The sequence below is a fragment of the Carcharodon carcharias genome, chromosome 13, assembly GCF_017639515.1.
Source record: "Carcharodon carcharias isolate sCarCar2 chromosome 13, sCarCar2.pri, whole genome shotgun sequence".
Taxonomy (NCBI): Eukaryota; Metazoa; Chordata; class Chondrichthyes; order Lamniformes; family Lamnidae; genus Carcharodon; species Carcharodon carcharias.
Window position 1 is genome coordinate 33,532,896 of NC_054479.1, and position 24,789 is coordinate 33,557,684.

The following is a 24,789-nucleotide window of genomic DNA, read 5'->3' on the forward strand; positions in this document are numbered from 1 at the left end:
TCCCAGAATATAAAAATCTTTCATGCTGTCATTAGGACCAGCACTTCTGGGAAAAATGAACTTAATAACTTTGCCTTATTTATCTTGCCAGTTGTAAACATCTTGTCATGTCCCTTTGAAAATCAAACAACCTCTCAATTTACCTAAAAATGCAAATTCCATTCACACTGTATCTACTGAGACGTCATCCTAGCTTATACAACTCCATTTCAAATGCCTGTCTTACACCTAATCCCTTTTGATGATTCAGATATTGCAGTCTGACTGTCTGCAGTTTAATTAAACTAGACACACATACACACAAACATACATACACACTGTCCGCATAAGCCTGCTTCAGTATCTCACAGTAATATTAGGGGGAAAAAATGATATATCCTTTACAAGGATAAGCCCAGCAATTACAGACCAGTCAGTTTAATTTCTGTGGTGGAGAAGCTTCTTGAAACAATTATTTGGGATAGAATTAATAGTCACATGGAAGAATGTGGGTTGATTAGGAAGAGACAGCATAGACTTCTAAAGGGGAAGTTGTGTTTAGCTAACATGCTGGAGTTGTTTTGAAGTGGTAACAGTGAGGGTTGATGAGGGTAATGCTGTTGATGTGGTGTACATGGACTTTCAAAAGACATTCAATACTGTGCCACACAACAGACTTGTGAGAAAAGTTATAGCTCATGGAATAAAAGGGACAATTGCAATGTGGATACAAAATTGGCTGAGTAATAGGAAACAGGGTGATGATCAATGGATATTTTTCGGGCTGGAGGAAGGTTTGTAGTGGAGTCCCCCAGGGTTGGTATTGGGACCCTTGCTTTTCCTGATATATATTAATGATCTAGATCTTGGTGTGCAGGGGACAATTTCAAAGTTTGCAGATGATACGAAACTTAGAAGCATTGTAAACCGTGAGGAGGAGAATATAAAACTTCAAAAGGACATGGACAAGTTGGTGGAGTGGGCAGATCGGCAGCAGATGAAGTTCAGTGGGGAGAATGTGAGGTAATGCACTTTGGTAGGAAGAACATGGAGAGACAATATAAAATAAGGGGTACAATTCTTAAGGGGGTGCAGGAGCAGAGGGACCTGGGTATATATGTGCATAGATCATTGAAGGTGGCAGGACAGGTGGAGAGAGCAGTTAATAAAGCATACAGTATCCTGGGCTTTATTAATAGAGGCATAGAAAAGAAGAGCAGGGAGATTATGCTGAGATTATATAACACACTAGTTAGACCTCAGCTGAAGTATTGTGTACAGTTCCGGGTGCCAAATTATAGGAAGGATGTGAACGCATTGGAGATAATGTAGAAGAGGTTTACGAGAATGGTTCCAGGGATGAGACACTTCAGTTGTGAAGGTAGATTAAAGAGGTTGGGACTGTTCTCCTTGGGGAGCAGAAGGCTAAGAGGAGATGTTCAAAATCATGAGGGGACTGGGTAGAGTACATAGGGAGAAACTGTTCCTACTCGAAAAAGGATCAAAAATGAGAGCGCACAGATTTAAAGTGATTTACAAGTGGTTTGAGTCTGGAATGCACTGCCTGGAAGTGTGGTGGAGGCCGGTTCAATTGAGGCATTCAGGAGGCATTAGATGATTATTTGAAGAGGAACAATGTGCAAGGGTAAGGGAAAAAGGCAAGAGAATGGTACTAAGTCATAATGCTCATTGGGAGAGCTGGTGGACCGAATGGCCTCCTTCAGCACCGTAACATTCTGTGATTCTGTGGTATTTTAAATTTCCAGCACCTGCAGTATTTTGTTTGTGTTGTAGCATTTTTAAAATTCCTCTTCCCAGGTCTCTGCCTCACCTTCTGGTATTTTCTGGTTCCCCAGCTCCCTTTCCCTGCCTTACCATCCTTCTACCCCTTCCACAGCTCCCATTCTCACACTCCATCATGGGTAATTTTGAGGTTCATTTTTTAGAAAACATTCAAGGCGTACTTGGGGTCTAACTCTTGCAGCTTCAAGATTTTCCAGTTCCATGGGCTGGATTTTACAGGGTGCTGTGTTCCCAGGCCCCCTCCACCCCCAACTAAAAAGTTGGTCAGGAGCCCGCCCATGAAAAAGCCAGCTTGCCCCGCAGCTATTTTATGCTCGACAGAGCATTAATTAGCTCAGGGCAAGACTGCTGCCCCCAGCTGGGGAGGAAGTCCCGCTTAGAGAGCTCCTGACTCATTCGATTGGCTGGCAGCTTTGTGGTCCCAGCAGCGGCAGGTTCTAGTGGTGGCCACAGGTGGAACTACAGCCCGAACCCAAAGAAGAGGTTATGGAATCCGGACTGAAGGTAAGTCCGGGCTATCAGTGGGACCTAGCTGGCAGGCCCAAGCGAGGTGGGGTGGTTTGTTTGACAGGCCGGGGGAGGGGGGAGAGTTAAAGGGGGAGGTATGTCCTTGAGGGGGGGGGGGGGGGGTGTGCCTCTGCTGAAACGGGACCCGCCCAAAGGAGGTTCTCCCCCCCCCCAACCCCCCATCACGTCTGATACCAGCTCGCCCAGTAAAAGTGGGACTGGTCTCTCCTGCCATGGGTAAAACAGCAGTGGGGTGGGATGAGGCACTTAGGTGGCCATTAATTGCCAACCTCCAAACACACCAGCAGAGGGCAATAAAATTCAGCCCAATATGTATCTCTGGTGTTCAAAGCATACATACCTCTATTTCTGTAAACTGGTCGTTTATGGTGAGCTCAGTGCCCTGATCCCATCCGCTTTAGTTCTGATAGTGAAATGGTGCCATGGGAATTTTTGGCCCAATGTCCACATACTACTAATAATACTCCAAGTAATAGAAGGAGCTGAGTGGTGACATAATTAGGAAGGTATTTATTGTTATCAATTTGGAATGGGGAATTAGACAGCTTAAACACCTTGAAATATAAAGTTGCATCTAAAAGTTCACCTTAGTATTTTTATGATTGCAATGGTGTTGAAAGGAGGTCTTGCCGCACAGTGGGTAGTGTCCCTGCCTCTGGGTTGGAGTTCCACCTAGGACTTGATGGCCGTGGATGGTACATTCATAATGTGGCCAAACAGGTTGATTATCAACCAAATCTTACCATGCCAATGGCAGGTGGTAAGAGCAGGAGAGACTCCTGGTCAGCGATGCTTGATGCCCCTCAAGCTATAGCCTTTGGCAAGTGACCTGTTCTAGGAAAAACAAGCCACGGAAAATAGACATAAGCATATGCTATAAAAACAAAAAAACTGCGGATGCTGGAAATCCAAAACAAAAACAGAATTACCTGGAAAAACTCAGCAGGTCTGGCAGCATCGGCGGAGAAGAAAAGAGTTGACGTTTCGAGTCCTCATGACCCTTCGACAGAACTTGAGTTCGAGTCCAGGAAAGAGCTGAAATATAAGCTGGTTTAAGGTGTGTGTGTGGGGGGCGGAGAGATAGAGAGACAGAGAGGTGGAGTGGGTTGGTGTGGTTATAGCGACAAACAAGCAGTGATAGAAGCAGATCATCAAAAGATGTCAACAACAATAGTACAATAGAACACATAGGTGTTAAAGTTAAAGTTGGTGATATTATCTAAACGAATGTGCTAATTAAGAATGGATGGTAGGGCACTCAAGGTATAGCTCTAGTGGGTTTTTTTTTTCATTTTATATAATGGAAATAGGTGGGAAAAGGAAAATCTTTATAATTTATTGGGAAAAAAAAAAAGAAGGGGGAAACAGAAAGGGGGTGGGGATGGGGGAGGGGACTCACGACCTAAAGTTGTTGAATTCAATATTCAGTCCGGAAGGCTGTAAAGTCCCTAGTCGGAAGATGAGGTGTTGTTCCTCCAGTTTGCGTTGGGCTTCACTAGAACAATGCAGCAAGCCAAGGACAGACATGTGGGCAAGAGAGCAGGGTGGAGTGTTAAAATGGCAAGCGACAGGGAGGTTTGGGTCATTCTTGCGGACAGACTGCAGGTGTTCTGCAAAGCGGTCGCCCAGTTTACGTTTGGTCTCTCCAATGTAGAGGAGACCACATTGGGAGCAACGAATGCAGTAGACTAAGTTGGGGGAAATGCAAGTGAAATGCTGCTTCACTTGAAAGGAGTGTTTGGGTCCTTGGACGGTGAGGAGAGAGGAAGTGAAGGGGCAGGTGTTGCATCTTTTGCGTGGGCAAGGGGTTGTGCCATAGGAGGGGGTTGAGGAGTAGGGGGTGATGGAGGAGTGGACCAGGGTGTCCCGGAGGGAGCGATCCCTACGGAATGCCGATAAGGGGGGTGAAGGGAAGATGTGTTTGGTAGTGGCATCATGCTGGAGTTGGCGGAAATGGCGGAGGATGATCCTTTGAATGCGGAGGCTGGTGGGGTGATAAGTGAGGACAAGGGGGACCCTATCATGTTTCTGGGAGGGAGGAGAAGGAGTGAGGGCGGATGCGCGGGAGATGGGCCGGACACGGTTGAGGGCCCTGTCAATGACCGTGGGTGGAAAACCTCGGTTAAGGAAGAAGGAGGACATGTCAGAGGAACTGTTTTTGAATGTAGCATCATCGGAACAGATGCGACGGAGGCGAAGGAACTGAGAGAATGGGATGGAGTCCTTACAGGAAGTGGGGTGTGAGGAGCTGTAGTCGAGATAGCTGTGGGTGTCGGTGGGTTTGTAATGGATATTGGTGGACAGTCTATCACCAGAGATTGAGACAGAGAGGTCAAGGAAGGGAAGGGAAGTGTCAGAGATGGACCACGTGAAAATGATGGAGGGGTGGAGATTGGAAGCAAAATTAATAAATTTTTCCAAGTCCTGACGAGAGCATGAAGCAGCACCGAAATAATCATCGATGTACCGGAGAAAGAGTTGTGGAAGGGGGCCGGAGTAGGACTGCAACAAGGAATGTTCCACATACCCCATAAAGAGACAGGCATAGCTGGGGCCCATGCGGGTACCCATAGCCACACCTTTTATTTGGAGGAAGTGAGAGGAGTTGAAGGAGAAATTGTTCAGCGTGAGAACAAGTTCAGCCAGACGGAGGAGAGTAGTGGTGGATGGGGATTGTTCGGGCCTCTGTTCGAGGAAGAAGCTAAGGGCCCTCAGACCATCCTGGTGGGGGATGGAGGTGTAGAGGGATTGGACGTCCATGGTGAAGAGGAAGCGGTAGGGGCCAGGGAACTGGAAATTGTTGATGTGACGTAAGGTGTCAGAGGAATCACGGATGTAGGTGGGAAGGGACTGGACAAGGGGAGAGAGAAGGGAGTCAAGATAACGAGAAATGAGTTCTGTGGGGCAGGAGCAAGCTGAGACGATCGGTCTACCGGGGCAGTTCTGTTTGTGGATTTTGGGTAGGAGATAGAAGCGGGCCGTCCGAGGTTGGGCAACTATCAGGTTGGAAGCTGTGGGAGGGAGATCCCCAGAGGAGATGAGGTCAGTGACAGTCCTGGAAACAATGGCTTGATGTTCAGTGGTGGGGTCATGGTCCAGGGAGAGGTAGGAGGAAGTGTCTGCGAGTTGACGCTCAGCCTCCGCGTGGTAGAGGTCAGTGCGCCAGACAACAACAGCACCACCCTTGTCAGCGGGTTTGATGACAATGTCAGGGTTGGACCTGAGAGAATGGAGTGCAGTAAGTTCAGAGAGAGACAGGTTAGAATGGGTGAGAGGAGCAGAGAAATTGAGACGACTAATGTCGCGCCGACAGTTCTCAATGAAAAGATCGAGAGAAGGTAAGAATCCAGAGGGAGGGGTCCAGGTGGAGGGAGAATATTGAAGATGGGTAAAAGGATCCGTTGAACTGGGAGAGGACTCCTGCCCAAAGAAGTGAGCCCGGAGACGAAGACGGCGGAAGAAGAGTTCAGTATCATGCCGAGCCCGAAATTCATTGAGGTGAGGGCGTAAGGGTATGAAACTAAGTCCTTTGCTGAGCACTGAACGTTCAGCATCGGAGAGGGGAAGGTCAGGGGGTATAGTGAATACACGGCTGGGGTTGGGATTGGAAGATGGGGTGGGGACGGAGGGACAGGCAGGGGTGGAGGGTCCTAGATGGGTGTTGGTGTCGATGAGTTGTTGGAGCTTGCGTTCCTTAGCACTTGAGAGAAAGAGAAAAAGTTTCTTGTTGAGGCGTCGGATGAGCCGAAGGATAAAATGAAACTGGGGGCACGCGCAGCTTTGAAAAGCTCGACCTCTCCCTCCAGCAGCACCGCCGTACCCTTTTTCAAAGCTGCGCGTGCCCCCAGTTTCATTTTATCCTTCGGCTCATCCGACGCCTCAACAAGAAACTTTTTCTCTTTCTCTCAAGTGCTAAGGAACGCAAGCTCCAACAACTCATCGACACCAACACCCATCTAGGACCCTCCACCCCTGCCTGTCCCTCCGTCCCCACCCCATCTTCCAATCCCAACCCCAGCCGTGTATTCACTATACCCCCTGACCTTCCCCTCTCCGATGCTGAACGTTCAGTGCTCAGCAAAGGACTTAGTTTCATACCCTTACGCCCTCACCTCAATGAATTTCGGGCTCGGCATGATACTGAACTCTTCTTCCGCCGTCTTCGTCTCCGGGCTCACTTCTTTGGGCAGGAGTCCTCTCCCAGTTCAACGGATCCTTTTACCCATCTTCAATATTCTCCCTCCACCTGGACCCCTCCCTCTGGATTCTTACCTTCTCTCGATCTTTTCATTGAGAACTGTCGGCGCGACATTAGTCGTCTCAATTTCTCTGCTCCTCTCACCCATTCTAACCTGTCTCTCTCTGAACTTACTGCACTCCATTCTCTCAGGTCCAACCCTGACATTGTCATCAAACCCGCTGACAAGGGTGGTGCTGTTGTTGTCTGGCGCACTGACCTCTACCACGCGGAGGCTGAGCGTCAACTCGCAGACACTTCCTCCTACCTCTCCCTGGACCATGACCCCACCACTGAACATCAAGCCATTGTTTCCAGGACTGTCACTGACCTCATCTCCTCTGGGGATCTCCCTCCCACAGCTTCCAACCTGATAGTTGCCCAACCTCGGACGGCCCGCTTCTATCTCCTACCCAAAATCCACAAACAGAACTGCCCCGGTAGACCGATCGTCTCAGCTTGCTCCTGCCCCACAGAACTCATTTCTCGTTATCTTGACTCCCTTCTCTCTCCCCTTGTCCAGTCCCTTCCCACCTACATCCGTGATTCCTCTGACACCTTACGTCACATCAACAATTTCCAGTTCCCTGGCCCCTACCGCTTCCTCTTCACCATGGACGTCCAATCCCTCTACACCTCCATCCCCCACCAGGATGGTCTGAGGGCCCTTAGCTTCTTCCTCGAACAGAGGCCCGAACAATCCCCATCCACCACTACTCTCCTCCGTCTGGCTGAACTTGTTCTCACGCTGAACAATTTCTCCTTCAACTCCTCTCACTTCCTCCAAATAAAAGGTGTGGCTATGGGTACCCGCATGGGCCCCAGCTATGCCTGTCTCTTTATGGGGTATGTGGAACATTCCTTGTTGCAGTCCTACTCCGGCCCCCTTCCACAACTCTTTCTCCGGTACATCGATGATTATTTCGGTGCTGCTTCATGCTCTCGTCAGGACTTGGAAAAATTTATTAATTTTGCTTCCAATCTCCACCCCTCCATCATTTTCACGTGGTCCATCTCTGACACTTCCCTTCCCTTCCTTGACCTCTCTGTCTCAATCTCTGGTGATAGACTGTCCACCAATATCCATTACAAACCCACCGACACCCACAGCTATCTCGACTACAGCTCCTCACACCCCACTTCCTGTAAGGACTCCATCCCATTCTCTCAGTTCCTTCGCCTCCGTCGCATCTGTTCCGATGATGCTACATTCAAAAACAGTTCCTCTGACATGTCCTCCTTCTTCCTTAACCGAGGTTTTCCACCCACGGTCGTTGACAGGGCCCTCAACCGTGTCCGGCCCATCTCCCGCGCATCCGCCCTCACTCCTTCTCCTCCCTCCCAGAAACATGATAGGGTCCCCCTTGTCCTCACTTATCACCCCACCAGCCTCCGCATTCAAAGGATCATCCTCCGCCATTTCCGCCAACTCCAGCATGATGCCACTACCAAACACATCTTCCCTTCACCCCCCTTATCGGCATTCCGTAGGGATCGCTCCCTCCGGGACACCCTGGTCCACTCCTCCATCACCCCCTACTCCTCAACCCCCTCCTATGGCACAACCCCTTGCCCACGCAAAAGATGCAACACCTGCCCCTTCACTTCCTCTCTCCTCACCGTCCAAGGACCCAAACACTCCTTTCAAGTGAAGCAGCATTTCACTTGCATTTCCCCCAACTTAGTCTACTGCATTCGTTGCTCCCAATGTGGTCTCCTCTACATTGGAGAGACCAAACGTAAACTGGGCGACCGCTTTGCAGAACACCTGCGGTCTGTCCGCAAGAATGACCCAAACCTCCCTGTCGCTTGCCATTTTAACACTCCACCCTGCTCTCTTGCCCACATGTCTGTCCTTGGCTTGCTGCATTGTTCCAGTGAAGCCCAACGCAAACTGGAGGAACAACACCTCATCTTCCGACTAGGGACTTTACAGCCTTCCGGACTGAATATTGAATTCAACAACTTTAGGTCGTGAGTCCCCTCCCCCATCCCCACCCCCTTTCTGTTTCCCCCTTCTTTTTTTTTCCCAATAAATTATAAAGATTTTCCTTTTCCCACCTATTTCCATTATATAAAATAAAAAAAAACCCACTAGAGCTATACCTTGAGTGCCCTACCATCCATTCTTAATTAGCACATTCGTTTAGATAATATCACCAACTTTAACTTTAACACCTATGTGTTCTATTGTACTATTGTTGTTGACATCTTTTGATGATCTGCTTCTATCACTGCTTGTTTGTCGCTACAACCACACCAACCCCCTCCACCTCTCTGTCTCTCTATCTCTCCGCCCCCCACACACACACCTTAAACCAGCTTATATTTCAGCTCTTTCCTGGACTCGAACTCAAGTTCTGTCGAAGGGTCATGAGGACTCGAAACGTCAACTCTTTTCTTCTCCGCCGATGCTGCCAGACCTGCTGAGTTTTTCCAGGTAATTCTGTTTTTGATAAGCATATGCTTTGTCAGCCTCATGCACCTCTTGATGTAGGTTGCATTCTAAGTCTAATGGTGTTGCAATATTGTTTAAGACAAATGTGTTAGTTTCCATGCAATAGAATCAAATTGTCTGTATTTGTTTGTATGATAGTAACTGCATTTTTAACATTCATTACAGGTATATAGTGACGTGTGATGTCAAAGGTTGCATCAAGTTTTATGATGAGCAACTTTGCTTACTTAATTGGTATAGTAACTTCAACCTGGGACCCATCAGTTCAATTTCCTTCTCCAGTCAACCAGCTTCCAAAGCCGATGGGAAAACTTCTTACCCATCAGAGTCTAACATCAATGCTCAGCAATTTATTGTCAGGTTAGTAATCTTCATATTTTAAATGTTATTAATTATTACATATGCTCAAGTAATATCACTTGAAATATCAAGATTGTATTAAAAATGTAATCAATTTTTAACTATATCTACCACCTAAAGCTAGGAAGGAAACCAGCAAGCAGGATCTCAAAGGTAGTTATCTCTGGAATACTTCCATGCCACATGCTAGTGAGTATAGAAATAGAAGAATAGGGCAGATGAATGCTTGGTGGTGAGTTAGTGAAGAATATATGTATATTCCTCCATCCCGAGTACAATGACTTAATTTGGAATGAACTGTTGGCCTGCTCTTCTTGTCACTGCTATTCCTTCCTGGTGATACTGGATTAAACACATAGGGCAGGATTTTATGACCCCATGCCAGGTGTGTTTTTGGCAGGGGGATGGGGTGTTTGTAAAAATGAGGGATGCCCATCACCTTCCCCCCAACCTCCAAGCTGTCCCCCGTAATATGGTAGGTGTGTGGCACCAAAATCAGCAGACTGCAAGCCATTTTTAAATAAATAATTAATGGTCAGCTGAGCTTGTTACCAAACCAATTGACCCAAATATTACATTGCCCACACCATAATATTGATGGCATTGGCAGGCGGGCTGGAGTGGGCAGGATGTTTGTTAAGCGCGTGATTAAAAGGCAGGAAGGAAGGGGGATGTCCTTCGGGGGCACCCCTTTCCCAAGATGTTACCTCCCCCTTTGTTCCTGCCACTTGACCTCCAAAACATGCCCCCTCCCCCCTCCCCCCTAAAGTTCCCCAATCCCACACTGCCCTAAATGCCCAGGATTTACCTGGTTCCAGGATCCATTGAAGTTCTGTGTGGGCCTGTCTGCAGTCCCAGCAGCACCCACTTCTAAGTTCTGGTGCTGCTAGAACTGCCAGCCAATCCGATTGGCCAGCATCTCTTGAGGTGGGACTTCCTCCCACTGAGGGTCAGAAGTCCCACTCTTAACCTATTTCGCCTGCCAGTGTTGTGGCTGTGGGGTAGGCTGTTTTAAACTGCATCGGCTACTGGTCGACTCTTGCATCAATGGGGGGGGGGGGTGAGCAATGTGCTCCTTCCCCTATGAAATCCAGCCTATAGAGTGGGAGATATGTGTGTTTTCTGACAAGATTAAACCATTTAAAATATCTATTTGTTAATATTTACTAATGTTTCCAACCTATTTGTATTTCTTCAAGGTGTCACAACTCATTAATATTTGAAAAGCAGAATTCCGCTTATTGCCTTAGTAATAAAAATGTTTTCTTAGTTTATATGCTTTTGTGTGTGTTTTGTTCTATGTAGGAACTTTGTTGTAGCAACAGTTGATGCTACAGTGGCTCATGTAACTGGAGATGGGTGCAAACTTGAAGTGTTATTGCAGGAGCATGGTGCAGCGGTACATGCTATAGCATGTCATCCTGCTCGGCCTTTCATCTGTATGGGAAGCTACTGTGGACTCCTGAAGATCTGGAACTATGAGAAGAAGGAACCCTTCTGCAGCAGGCTCTTTGGAACAGGGAACTATATTCAGTGTGTGACTTATAATGAAGCAGGTATTAAATTAACAATCTTTTTAGTATGTAAATATAATTTCATGCATATTGAGGCAAGGGATGTTCTCGCTGATGAATGGCACACTCTATTTCAGGCACCCACAGTCAGCATCAAGTGCTCTGAGGTCAGGTGTTAGGTGCAAGAGTAAAGCTCCCTTCATTCTGCCCCAAAATTAAACCTCAGAACAATATCCTTTAATGTACCAATGTGACATTTTTCTATTTTCCACACCATTTCTATTTTAATGCCAGCAGCATTAAAACGATGCCAATCAGAAAATCTTGCTGTTGAAATTTGTTTATACCAGGATCATGAAAGGGGCTTGGAGTGAATTAGCACCCCCATTTTACATCGCACCCCATTTTCTTTTCTATTGACCTCAGAAATAAATGAACATTTAATAGAAAAAGTAAATTTGTTCTGTACATTCTTTGCAGACATTTTCATTGGCTAAACACCACTTTCTTACTCCCATAGGTTCACTATTGGGAGTTGGACTTACTGATGGATGTGTTCACATCCTTGATGCACTTTCTCTGAACGATGAGTGCCCAGAACCTTTCCAGTATGCCAGAGATGCTGTTACTCAGATTGCCTTCTCTCATGATTCCAGTTACCTAGCAACAATAGTGAGTTATTCAAATATTTAATGATTGCTTAGATTAATCGATAAGAGAACTTGATACGATTGTATGTATACCTGGATTTTGCTGTGAGCAGTAAAGGAACTCCTTTCCATCTCGTGTACAACTGCCTACAGACTTTCAGCAGATTTATCAGTATAGATTTCCAGTCTTCCAGAAGCAGTTTGAATTCAATGCTCTCTGCAGGGGATCTGTTGCTTCAGGAAATAGGGAAACTAGCAGAGAAGCTGCTCAGCTATTCAGATTGCAGAATCTTTGCAGGTAGCAAAGCAGGAATTAAAAGACAGGAAATGTAAATTTGTTATGACATGGCAGGTGATGTGTGCCAGGCAGACCAAATCTACAAGGGAAAGTTGGCCACACGATCCCAATGGTCTTGCAATTTGTATTTATTATGAGAAGATTTGTGAATTGAATTCATAAGTAATGAGTCCATGTTTTGGCACAGCTCATTGTAAATGCAGAGTTGCTCAAATCCCAGAGGGAAACTTGAGACAACTACCTCAACTATTTTTGCAATTTGTATGTTTCGAGATGCGGGTTTTGAATTCAATAATAATAAGACCACCGAGCCTTATAGGTTTTTACAAAACTGGATGAAACATTTATTAATAAGAGAAATGATTTTAAGCACATACATATGTCAACAAATTACTACTATAATAACTTCTAAATTCCCTAATTAATCTGACTTCCAGTTACACCTCTGTTAAGACAAACATATAGGGCAAAATTTTTCATCCCGCGGGCGGACATGTGCCCGACCCAAACCGGGGTGAAATAGTGTTCGATGATGTCAGGCGAGCATCCTGACATCATCACGCACTCTCACAATCTTTCGGCCAGCGGGAGCGCACAAGAGGCGGCAGTGCGCCCGCTGGCAATTAAGAGGTCTATTAAGGCTCTTAAGCAATTAATTAATACGTATTTTTTGCTGCCCCCTCAACCGTTTGGTTGACGGGCGGACAAATAGGCCAGGTGGCCTTTGCATTTTTTATGAAACCTCATCCATGGGCAGGATGAGGTTTCCAATGGTTACTAAAAAACAATAAAAATTTTTTACATGTTCCTCTTCATGTGACTGAGTCACATGTGAGGACATATTTATATCATTTGTAAAACATTTATTTTTATATTTAACATTCTTCAGCTCCCTGAGACAGCTCTGTGCCTTCAGGAAGGTTTCAGTGCACACTCCCTTGCGCATGCACAGACTTTAGCGCTCGTACTCCTCCCACCCCCTCATCCCAGCAGCACTGAGGCTCTTAGCATGTTTCATGCTGGCTGGCCGTGAATTGCAGTTGGAGCTCAATCGCAGGCAGCAATCCATCTCGCGGCCTTTCCTGGGCCTGCCTGCTGTGCCCACTTAATGAGGAGAAAGCCCTGCCCATAGATTTTAAAAGATCCAGGCAAAGAAATACCACATGCTGAACAATCCAATTCAAAGTGAGTTTTCTTAACTACAGTTCATTGTAGACAGCAGCTTGAGGCATAGATGCTGAAGGATTTTAACACTTGTTAAACCTTAAAATGCCAGCCTTTACACGCAGCCTTCTTCCCTATTTTCCCCTTTGAATGCAAATTCCCATTGTTTCACTATGTCTTTGGCCTTTACCTCCCTCATCATAATAATTTATGACAGTACCAATTTTTACCAGTAATCTTTGGGAAAAATAAATACACTGGGCAGAATATTAAGCTCAGTGGGTGGGCCCGACCCGGCTGAGCGTAAAATGACACGTGATGATGCCAGGTGAGTGTCCTGACATCATTGCGCAGTGTTGCGATATTTCGTTTGGTGGGCAGCAACGCATCCGCCGACTTTTAAAAGGCCTGTTAAGGCCATTAAAAAGGTAATTAAATTCAAATTTATGCTGCCAATCCAACCTTACAGTTGGCGGGCAGGCAAAAAGGCCAAGCGACATTTTTTAGGGAACCTCATCCACGGGCAGGATGAGGTTTCCTAAAGCAAAGAAAAATCAAATAAAAATTTTACACTTGAATTAAAAACATGTCCCTGCTCTTGTGACAGAGACACATGAGGGGACATGTTTTATGACATTTTTATTTTCTTTTAAACTCTTCATCTCCCTGAGGCAGCTCTGCAAAACGCTGCGGTTTGCGTTTCATGCTGGGCAGACCTTAATTGGCCCACCAGCCTGAAATTGCCTCACCCCCCTTTTTATATATGCTTCCCTCTCTCTTTAATCTGTAAATTCCATTGTTCTATATGTCTTTAGAAATTTATTTTTTCCATAATATAAAAATCTTTCATGTTGTCAATATGGTCAGTACCTTTGGGAAAAATAAGCATACTGCTTGGCCTTGCTTATCTTGTTAGTTGTAAACATCTTATCATCCCTTTGAAACCTAAACAACCCTTTCACTTATCTAAAAATACAAATTTCCTTTACACCCTGCATGCTGCCCTCATCCATGTTTACTCATTAGCATTTCAAATGCCTTTTACCCCTAATTTCTTTTGATAATTTCAAGCTTGCAGTCCATCTGACTCTAATTCAGTTAAAGCGCACAGACAGAACCATCTACACTCACACCCATAAACCTACTTTACAATAAGCCACTCTTGGCTCTTGTAATGATTTATTCTTTTTGTTGCAGGATAGTAAAACTACAGTAACAGTGTTTCTGTTCAGGGAGAAGTCTTGGAACTATTTAGGAAGGCAAAATGCACACTTTAAACCCATTCAAAGTTTCATATTTGGGATATATTTGGACAGCAATCAACCCAGACTATTGTCTCTTGGAGAGGATAGAGTTCTGGTAAGTAACTGTTTTATTTTGGTCAGGCTCCTTTTCTGCATTAAAATCCATTCTTTGACATAGCTCAGAATACAAACTGTTAAATTGTGTTCAAATCCTAAGTATGATTTGGCAAAAAATAATCCTCTGCTATTGATTAGCAAGTGGTAAAGCAAACAAGAAATATTGTAAACACACTGCTAGACTTACTAACTTTTAAACATGATCCCTGCTTGATGAAATTAGCTTTTAGCTGTTTGTGCAAATTATAAAAAGAAACAGAAAGAGAGACAAATGTTAATTGCAATTCCTTGCAACTGTTTCATCTTTCCAAAAGGGGTACTGATGTTAACATATCTTTCAAATTCAAATAGAAATATACTTTCATTGTTGGTTCATTTAGTGGTGAATGCCCACCTCAGGCCCTTCTGACTTAGTTGGGCTCTTTGGAGTTCATCTCAACCAGATCCCTTTCCTGGTGTGGCATCATTAATGGTAAGAATTCAACATACATGGGAATTCCTTAGTTCTAACTTTGAGTTAGATGTTTTCTTCTGATACTAATTGCTTTACATAATTTATTGATTATTTTTCACCGTTTATTCTAATTTTTCCATGATTGTTTGCTATGTGTTTCACCTATTTCATTTTCATTGCTTCATGTTTATTGTTGTATTTACCACTGACCTTACAACATTTCTTCTAGTTTCAAAAAAGAAAGATAAGTGGTAACTATCCTGCAAAACTTATTTAATAATTTTTTTTTTTCAATTTTTCAGGTGGAGTACGATCTGACTCATAGCACTGAGGGTGATGTGCGGATATTGAGTAGCGAACGAATAGAACAGAGTGCTGTCCCTACGTGCATGGCCTGGTACCCACCAATCAGTAAAGAGAGCTTCATTATCACAGCCAACAACCAGTATAAACTAAAGCTCTATAATGCCACTACCAAAATGTGCAGGTTTGTGAAACCCACTTACTCAGAAAAGGCACAACAGTTTGCTTCAAAACACAAATCATTTTAACCAATCTAATACAGCAATAACTACTTCATTGTATCCAGGTTTCTTTGAAAGTATATTTTGAGCATAGCCGAATTATTCTAGATCTATTAAGTTATTTTTCAGTGCATCTCCAGCACTGCTGTTTTGAACCATTTGAAGAGATTTAGCTTTTTAGTTAATCACAAATTATAACATTACAAAAATGTACGTAGTTGATGAAAATCTGTTAACACCAACATAAAACACTTAAATAAAGATGTGAACACACAATATGATATACAGCTATTCACAAAATGTTATTAATCTGCCAATTGACATGTTCGACAGAATTGAATTTCACCTATTCCAATCCAAAATGTTATAAGAGAGATATGTTGCTCTGCTGCTTCCAGGGAGCTCTGAGACAAACATAAGAAGGTGACTTTCACCCATGTCTCCAGGGGAAGTGTGTCTCCTGGTGATAATATAAGCATTGGATGCCAAGGTTAATTTGTATTTCAGCCTTCAGCAGGGTGAGACAATTTTTTATTTGCTGGTTTATCATATTCTTTAAGACTGAAGCAAGTTGCCCTAATAAAAAATGGCATACCACAATTGCCTTAGTCAGTTTTATCAGTCGTAAAGTGTATCTTCTGTATGTCATTGACTTACAAAACAACTACAACAAGATTAGGGCGATACAGATCACAACTATGGATGACAAAGGGCATTTGGCCCATCCTTCATTCCATAAAAATCCTAATTCCTCCAAATTGGAGCATCCAGTTGCTTCTTGAATAAAGTCTGAAGTGGGGATGTTGGCTGATGGTTGAACAGTGTTCAATAGCATTCACAATTCCTCAGATACTGAAGCAGTTCCATGCCTGCATGAAATATCTAGGTAACACTGAGGTTTGGGCTGATAAGTGGCAAGTAACATTCGTGCCACACAAGGATCAGACAATGACCATCTCCCACAAGGGAGAATCTAAGCATCTCTCCTTAACATTTAACAGCATTACCATTGCTGAATTCTACCTCCTAAAGCATCCTGGGGTTACCATTAACCAGAAACTGAACTGGAGCAGCCATATAAATACTGTAGCTACATGACCAGGTTAGAGACCGGGAATTCTGCAGTGTGTAACTCACCCCCTGACGGCCCAAAGTCTGTCCACCATCTGCAAAGCACAAATCAGGACTGTGATGAATACTGGCCATTGTCTGGATGTCTGCGCCTTCAACAACACTCATGAAAGTTGACACCACCCAGGAGAGAGCAGTTCGCTCTATGGGCACAGCATCCACCACTTTAAACATTCACTCCCTCCATTACTACGCATAGTGGCAACAGTATGTATCTATAAAATGCACTGCAGCAATCTGCCAAGGGTCCTGCAAAAGCACCTTCCAAAACCACAATCTTTATCATCTAGATGGAGAAGGGCAGCAGGTGCATGGGAAGCATCTGCAAGTTCTCCTCCAAGCCACACACCATCCTGACATGGAATTATAAGAAATAAGAGCAGGGGTAGGCCATTTTGGCCCCTCAAGCCTATTCAATACGATCATGGCTGATCTGCCCCAGGCTGCATCTCCTCTTTCGTGCTAGCTCTTCATAGCTCTCAACTTCCTGATATTTCAAAAATCTATCTACCTCCTCTTTAAATATTTTCAGTGATCTAGCCTCCACAACTGTCTGGGGTAGAGAATTCCAGACATTCACAACCCTCTGAAAGAAGAACTTCTTTGCATCGCAGTTTTAAATGAGTGTCCCCTTATTCTGTAACTATGTCCCCTAGCTTGAGATTCCCCCACTAGTGGAAACATCTTCTCAACATCTACCCTGTCACGCCCCCTCAGAATCTTGTACATTTCAATAAGACTACCCCTCATTCTTCTAAACTCTAATGAGCCTGTTTAACCGTTCTTGATAAGTCAACCGCTTCATCCCAGGAATCAGCCTAGTGAATCTCTTTTGAACTGCCTCCAGTGCCAGTATATCCTTTCTTAAATACGAGGACTAAAACTGTACACAGTGCTCCAGGTGCAGCCTCACCAACACCCTGTACAGTTTTAACAAGATTTCCCTATTTTTAAACTCCAACCCCCTAGCAATACAGGCCAAAATTCCATTTGCCTTCTTAATTACTTGCTGCACCTGCATACTAACTTTTTATGTTTCACAAGAACACCCTGCACTTTTTTGGAGTCTCTCCCCATTTAAATAATAGTCTGCCTTTTGATTTTTCCTACCAAAGTGCATGACCTTACACTTTCCTACATTAAACTCCATCTGCCAAGCTTTTGCCCGCTCACTCAACCTATCTATATCCTCTTGCAGATTCCTTATGTCCTCATCACAACATGCCCTCCCATCTATTTTTGTATCACCAGCAAATTTGGATACATTACACTCTGCCCCCTCCTCCAAATCATTAATATAGATGGTAAATAATTGAGGCCCTAGGACCAATCCTTGTGGCACTCCACTAGTTACGTCTTTCCAACCTGAAAAAGATCCATTAATCCCAACTCTCTGTCTTCTGTGTGTTAACCAATCCTCAATCCATGCTAATACATTGCCCCCAATACTGTGAGCTCCTATTTTGTGCAATAACCTTTTATGTGACACCTTATTGAATGCCTTTTGGAAATCCAAATACACTACATTTATCTGTTCCCCTTTATCAACTGTGTTTGTTATATCCTCAAAGAACTCCAGCAAATTTGTCAAACATGATCTCCCTTCCACAAAACCATGTTGACTCTCTTTGATTGTGTTAAGCTTTTGTAAATGTCCTGCTATCTTCCTTACTAATGGACTCTAGCATTTTCCCAACAACAGATGTTAGGCTGACTGGCCCATTGTTTCCTGCTTTTTGTCTACCTCCCTTCTTGAACAGGGGCGTCACATTAGCAGTTTTCCAATCTGCTGGGACTGTCCCGGAATACAGTGAGTTCTGGAATATTTTGACCAATGCCTCCACTATCTCTGCAGCCACTTCCTTTAAAAACCTTGGATGCAGGCCATCAGGTCCTGGTGACTTGTCTGCCTTTAGTCCCATTAGTTTCTCAAATACTTTGACCCTCGTGATAGAGACCGTTACAAGATCTTTCCTCTTATTAGCTCCTTGATTATCTGTTTTTTTTGGAATGTTTATAGTGTCCTCCACCGTGTTGGTAATGTTGGTTTAAATTATCTCCCATTTCCCTGTTCCCCATTATCAATTCTCCAGTCACAACCTCCAAGGGTTCCACATTCACTTTAGCTACTCCCTTTTTATGTACCCGTTAGAAGCTCTTGCTGTTTATTTTTATATTTCTTGCCAATTTACTTCCATAATCAATTTTCCACCTCTTTATTAGTTTTCTAATCATCCACTGCTGGTTCTTAAAAAAAATCCCAATCCTCTGGCATACCACTAGTTTTCGCCACTTTGTATGCCTTAGTTTTTGATTGGATACACTCCTTGACCACCTTTGTTAACCACGGGTGATTCATCCTTCTCATCGAGTCCTTCTTTTTGACAGGGATTCATTTTTACTGAGTGTTATGAAGTATCTGCCACTGCTCATCCACTGTCCTTCTCCTTAGTCTATTTTCCCAGCATGCTTTAGACAACTCTTTCTTCATTCCTCTGTAATTGCCTTTATTTAAGTTGAGGACACTGGTTTGAGACCCGAGTTGTTCACCCTCAAACTGAATTTGAAATTCTACCATGTTGTGATTGCTACGCCCCAGAGGATCCTTAACTATGAGATCTCTTATTGACCTCATTACACATTACTAGATCTAAAATAGCCAGTTCCCTGGAAGGTCCTGCAACATGTTGCTCTAAGAAACAATCCCTGATGCACTCTACAAATTCATCTTCCATGTTACCCCTGCCAATCTGATTTGTCCAGTCAAAATGCAGATTAAAATCACCCATGACAATCGTAGTGTCCTTCTTACATGCCTCCATTAATTCCCAATTTATACTTTGTCCTACAGTGAGGCATCTCTTGGGGGCCTATAGACAACTCCCACCCATTACTTCTTCCCCTTGCTATTTCTTATTTCCATCTAAACTGATTTTACATCATGAGCTATTGTACCTAAATCACTATTCATCACTGCACTAATACCTTCCTTTATTAACAAAGGTACCCCGCTTCCTTTTGCTTTTTGCCTAGTTTTCCGGAACATTGAATGCCCTTGAATATTGAGTTCCCAGTCTTGGTCACCCTACAACCATGTCTCTGTATTAGCTATCAAGACATATCCATTTATTTCTATTTGTGCTGTCCATTCATCTATCTTGTTATAAATGCTGTGTGCATTCAGATAAAGAGCCTTAAGCTTTGACTTTTTACCATTGTAATTCATTTTGGTTCTAATTTCTGCTGCACCCTTCAGCTTATATTTTCTGCCCTTTCCTGTCACACATTAATTATCGTTCATCTCTTCACCACCCTGCATCTTTGCTCTCGTTTCTTTTTGATTTTTTAAACTTCCTTTCAATTGAACCCCCCCCCCCCCAATAATTAGTTTAAAGTCCTATCTACAACCCTAGTTTTTGCCAGGACACTGGTCCCAGCATTGTTCAAATGAAGTCTGTCCCAATGGAACAGCTCTCTCCTTCCCCAGTACTGGTGCCAGTGCCCCATGAATTGGAACCCATTTCTCCTGCACCAATATTTGAGCCATGCATTTACCTCTGTAATCTTATTTACCTTATGCCAATTTGCACGTGGCTCAGGTAGCAATCTGGAGATTATTACCTTTGTGGTTATGCTTTTTAATTTAGCCCGGGGCTGCTCGTAGTCCCTAAGCAGAACCTCTTTCCTAGCCTTACCCATGTCTTTGGTACCTATGTGGACTACGACAACTGGACTCCTCCCCTACAATTCCAAGTTCCTCTCCAGTCCAGAAGAGATGTCTCTAACACAGCCTTCGGCACTTTCTGTCTTTGCTGCAGAGAACAGTATATATTCCCCTAACTATGCTACCCCCTATTACCACTACATTTCTCTTTTCTCCTTGAATGGCGCTCTGTACCACGGTGCTGTGGTCAGTTCGCTCATCCTCCCTGTAGTCTGTGCCCTTGTCCGTACCAGGAGCAAGAACCTCATACCTATTGGACAAGGGTTCTGGCTGAAGTTCCTCCAAAGCTAAATTCTGGATCTCCATACATGCTTCACTCGCAGTCACACCCTCCTGTCTCTGACCACAGTCTAAATTTGAAATAATTAATCTAAGGGGTGTGACTGTCTCCTGAAACACACTGTCCAGTTAACTCTCCCCCTCCCTGATGTGTCACAGTGTGCACAGCTTAGACTCTAGCTCATCAGCTCTGAGCTGAAGTTCCTCGAGCAGCCTACACTTGTTACAGATGTGGTCACCTTGGATCGCACATACTACACTGCAGCACATTGCCTGCCCAGTTATCTCAATTCTATTTAATTAATTAATTTGGATGTTAAATATTTTAGAAATGAATTTCTTAACTGTATTCTTCAGCTGTAGTAACATCTCCTGATTTAAACCACTTGTTCAATCAAAAGAGACATGGAAGAGATACCCACCAATCACCAACCTGTTTTCCTTTGACATCACACTGACAGGTAGAAACAGGTCCTCCTCTCACACTCTCCTCTAGGTGCTGCTGACTGCCTGTCCCATGGTCCTGCTCTCGCACTCTCCTCACTTTTCTTTCATTGTTGCTGGGTCAAAATCCTGGAACTCCCTTCCTAACACCAAATGGCAATTAGTGATGGGCAACAAATACTGAACTTTACAGGTTTTTACTGTTTTTGGTCTTAAATCTGTCTTATTTAGTTTGAACCTGCAGCCCCCTTATTCTTTTGTCACAATTTCTAAATTGATTTTCTGACTTTATTTTTTCAATACAATTTGTTATCTTATATACTTTCATATGGTCACCTTTCAAATGCCTTCTTTCCAGATTGAAAAATCCTAGTGTCTCAAGTATTCCATCATTTCTATGACCTGTAAAACCAGGGATTAGCCTTGTGGCTCTTCTTTGCTTGAGTTGTTACTTCCCAATGCTTCTTTTTTTCAACTGCAGATGTGCTTTTAGTTTTAGATCTCCCTTTGTTCCTTAGATAACCATTTGAAAAATGTTTATGCGCCTTCATGTATTAATCCTAGTGAATTTATCCCTTTGCCCTTGCAGGATCTGAAAAGGCCAACTTTTATCTTTATTTCATATCATTCCTGTTTAGCCTGAGCTTAATTACAAACTGATTTTAAAAACTTTGAAGATATTTAAACTCTTGCTTTTGATGACATTCTGCAATTATTTTTATTGCTATATGTTTACATTGTTTCTTTTCCCTGTAGGAAGACAGTATTAGGCCCAATTTATGGATCCCCTGTTAGGAAGATAGAAGTTCTCCCTTTCTCAAAAGACAGTGATGTTAAGAAGTGTTATTTAGCCTACATTACAGATGACAAGGTACACACTTATTTGCAAAAATGTCTGCACCAAAAGCAATATAATGTGGTGAGGCAGTTCTCAGTTTTCAGTTTTCACTGTTTTGTGAGAGAAACTATTTGCCATATTCTTTTGTATTCTTTTGTGTTTAATTGCTTGTTTTTGAAATTAATTCTTCAAAGACTTTTATAATGGCTCAGCGAGTAAATGTGCTCTTTAGAAATGTGCAGCAGAATCTTCCGTTCTGGAGACTAAGTCCGGTGACGGGAGCAGAGGTCGGAATATGGTGTCATAGAGAAAATGCTGAATAAAAGCAGTAAGGGAAATAAACCTGACTGTGAAGGGCAGCTAATTTTAACAGAATAATTGAAATGACCTAATGAATTGAACCTATGTTTAATTAAAATGCTAATTATTCAGTTCACTTGAACCAGGATATATCTGTATTAATTTACAGTGGTACGAACTGCTGATTAAATATTTTACTGTTAATAATAATTGCCTAGCATTTCCACAGAAGTTTTACAGTGGAAGATTTGTGAGACCCCCCCGATAATTGACCACTTACGCAGTTCTTTTAGAGTTTCCGCCAATCTCTCACCAAGGTTATGGCAAGAGATTGGAATGATCCTATGGAAGCTCATGGATCAATGCTTTTTAGTGAATAAGTTACACAGTTTTTTTTTGTAATGTGTTTGGCGATATAGTGGATCGATGTATAAATGTGATGCACTGCTGATATGATGAGCATTTGTGCCTTTGAATTCTAAAAATCTTGCTCCCTGTTACCTAGGTGGGTTTACAAACTCTGCCATTGGATGGAAATCCCCACAAATCCTGTGCAGTTATCTGCCATGGAACAAGAGTGTCCAATATTGCCTGTTCATATGATGGTTCTTACATATTCACTGCAGGAGGAGATGATTGTACTGTGCATATGTGGAAAGTTGACCTGACGTAAGTGCACTGTTGATATGCTTTCAAGAAAAATTGTTCTCAACTGTAGCATTTGAATGACTTGTACTTGTGCTGCATATTTAGTTAGTAGAAGCTTAGGGGAGAATTTTCCCTTTGGTGGTGGGTGGTTTCTGCGGTACCCGGAATGGCGGGAACTCACACCTGATTTCATGCTTGGATGGTCGTTAATTATTCACACGCGTGTATCAGTCCGAATTGCCTGGTAGGTCAGGAGCTGATTCGTCAGCCGCCATCAGCTGCCGGGTTCGAAGGTCTAGGCACCACTTTTAAAGGCCAGTCCAACATACAATCTCACTCTCTCCAGCCCGCCAGAGATGTTCTGCAGCCAGAAGAAGAAGGCCAAGAGCCTCAAGAAGAAGGCAGCACCCCGCTTCACGCACCAGACCCTTCAGGCCTTGATCAGAGGAGTACAGGAACACAGGCAAGTGCTCTATCCCAGGGATGGCTACAGGAAGTGCAACAGCCTCACCTCTCTGGCATGGGAGGCCATCGCAGAGCAGGTCAGTGTGGCTGGCAACCATGCCTGAGATGCCAATCAGTGCAGGAAGAGGATAAATGATCTCATCTGCTCTGCCAGGGTAAGTCATTCTTCAAATCCCTCCAATGTCAAACTCTCATCATGGCATCATGCACTCAAACAGCTACTCTCTACAGGGATCTCACACAACCATTAGCGGGGGACACATATTAACACTCATTTTTCACATCACCACTATCCCATCTGTCATGTTGCTCACACTCTATCCTCTGGCCATTCTGGGAAGGGCTCACGACACACAGGGGACATTCATCTCACCCAGCCTCTGCTCCATCACTTTTCATCACATGCCTTTCTTCTTCAAAAATGCCAAGCTGACACACATCAGGCGGGAGAGGAATGGCCGACATCATTGCCCTCAGCGAGTTTGAGGAGGCCACAGTCAAGCTGGCTGGGAAGGACAGGGATCGCTGTTGTGGAGAAGGGGAAATCGGCCTCTCCCAGCAACCGGGTACAGATCACTGCTCCATCTCCATGAAAACCTGACAATCACAGTGAGTCACATGCAGTCTTATCTAGCTCTTGCTCTTTAACTGAAATTCTACTTTCTAGGCATCAGCAGACTGAGGCCTCCAAGCCAGTCGAGCATCAGTGCAAGCCCCCAGACAACATCTGAAGAGAAAACCCTGGAAGAACAGTCACGGCACTCAAACGCACACTCCACCAGCTCAGAGACACACACATTGATGGGGCACAGATGTAGATTAGGCTTGGGCTCACTTTCTCGAGAACACTTCACTGACACACCCCGCAGCAGAGGCAGGGGCAGCCCAGGTCTTTGGCAGTTAGAGGGCTGCTGGAGGCCAGCCACCCGCTCAGTCCGATTCAGATGATGAGCCTCTGAAAGCAGTCGCCGACTCAATGCTGGAGATGCAACGTCAGGCAGTGGAACATCAGGCAGAGATTCGACAGTCACTCAGCAGACCAGAGCAAGCAATGAAGGAGTCCTTTCGTGTTCTGTCTGATGTCATGGTTCCGACATGTGAGTGCCTCATGGGAAGGCTGGCGACCACCATAGAGACCTTGGTCCAGCATTCTTGCCAGATTTGCGCTCGGCCCTGTATTCCTTGACCACACAACTGGTGGGCGCCATCAAGATGTAGGTGACATGGGGACAAGACACCTTGACCTCCCTCCAGGCCCACCATCTCCTGCAGGAATCAGGCTGGGGCCCTCGGGCACCCACAGTGAGAATGAGCATCAGCTGGACACCCCTGGAGCCTCCTCTCAGTACACTCCAAGGGTATTCAGCTGCTCACAGCCCCCTCTGCCTGTGACCCCCATCCACCCCAGCTTCTCAGGCTGTCGAGGGAGCTTCTGCCCCTGAGCAAGGTGACCCTTATCAGGCCTGGGCCCTCCAGGCCTCGGGCCACCAGGGGATGTCGGCCAAGGTCATCGCAGACTTAGGACATAACAATCAGCAGGCTGCCTCCATTTCTGCTGCGGATGTCGGAGCAGCACCCAGGCATAGTGGTAGAGTTAGAAAATGTATGAAAAATTGATGTCACTTTTGGG

The 24,789-nt window shown here is 44.4% G+C and overlaps 1 protein-coding gene across 1 annotated transcript in view; it reads left to right on the top strand.

The window, feature by feature from the left end:
• The window catches only part of cfap251 (cilia and flagella associated protein 251), a 79,602-nt gene that overhangs the window by 32,214 nt on the left and 22,599 nt on the right, over positions 1–24,789 (top strand). The window contains exons 10-16 of the mRNA XM_041203046.1: positions 9,171–9,365; positions 10,671–10,921; positions 11,400–11,551; positions 14,189–14,350; positions 15,109–15,293; positions 21,665–21,779; positions 22,552–22,715. Of these exons, the coding sequence (XP_041058980.1) occupies positions 9,171–9,365; positions 10,671–10,921; positions 11,400–11,551; positions 14,189–14,350; positions 15,109–15,293; positions 21,665–21,779; positions 22,552–22,715 (1,224 nt within the window). The remainder of the gene's footprint in view (positions 1–9,170; positions 9,366–10,670; positions 10,922–11,399; positions 11,552–14,188; positions 14,351–15,108; positions 15,294–21,664; positions 21,780–22,551; positions 22,716–24,789) is intronic.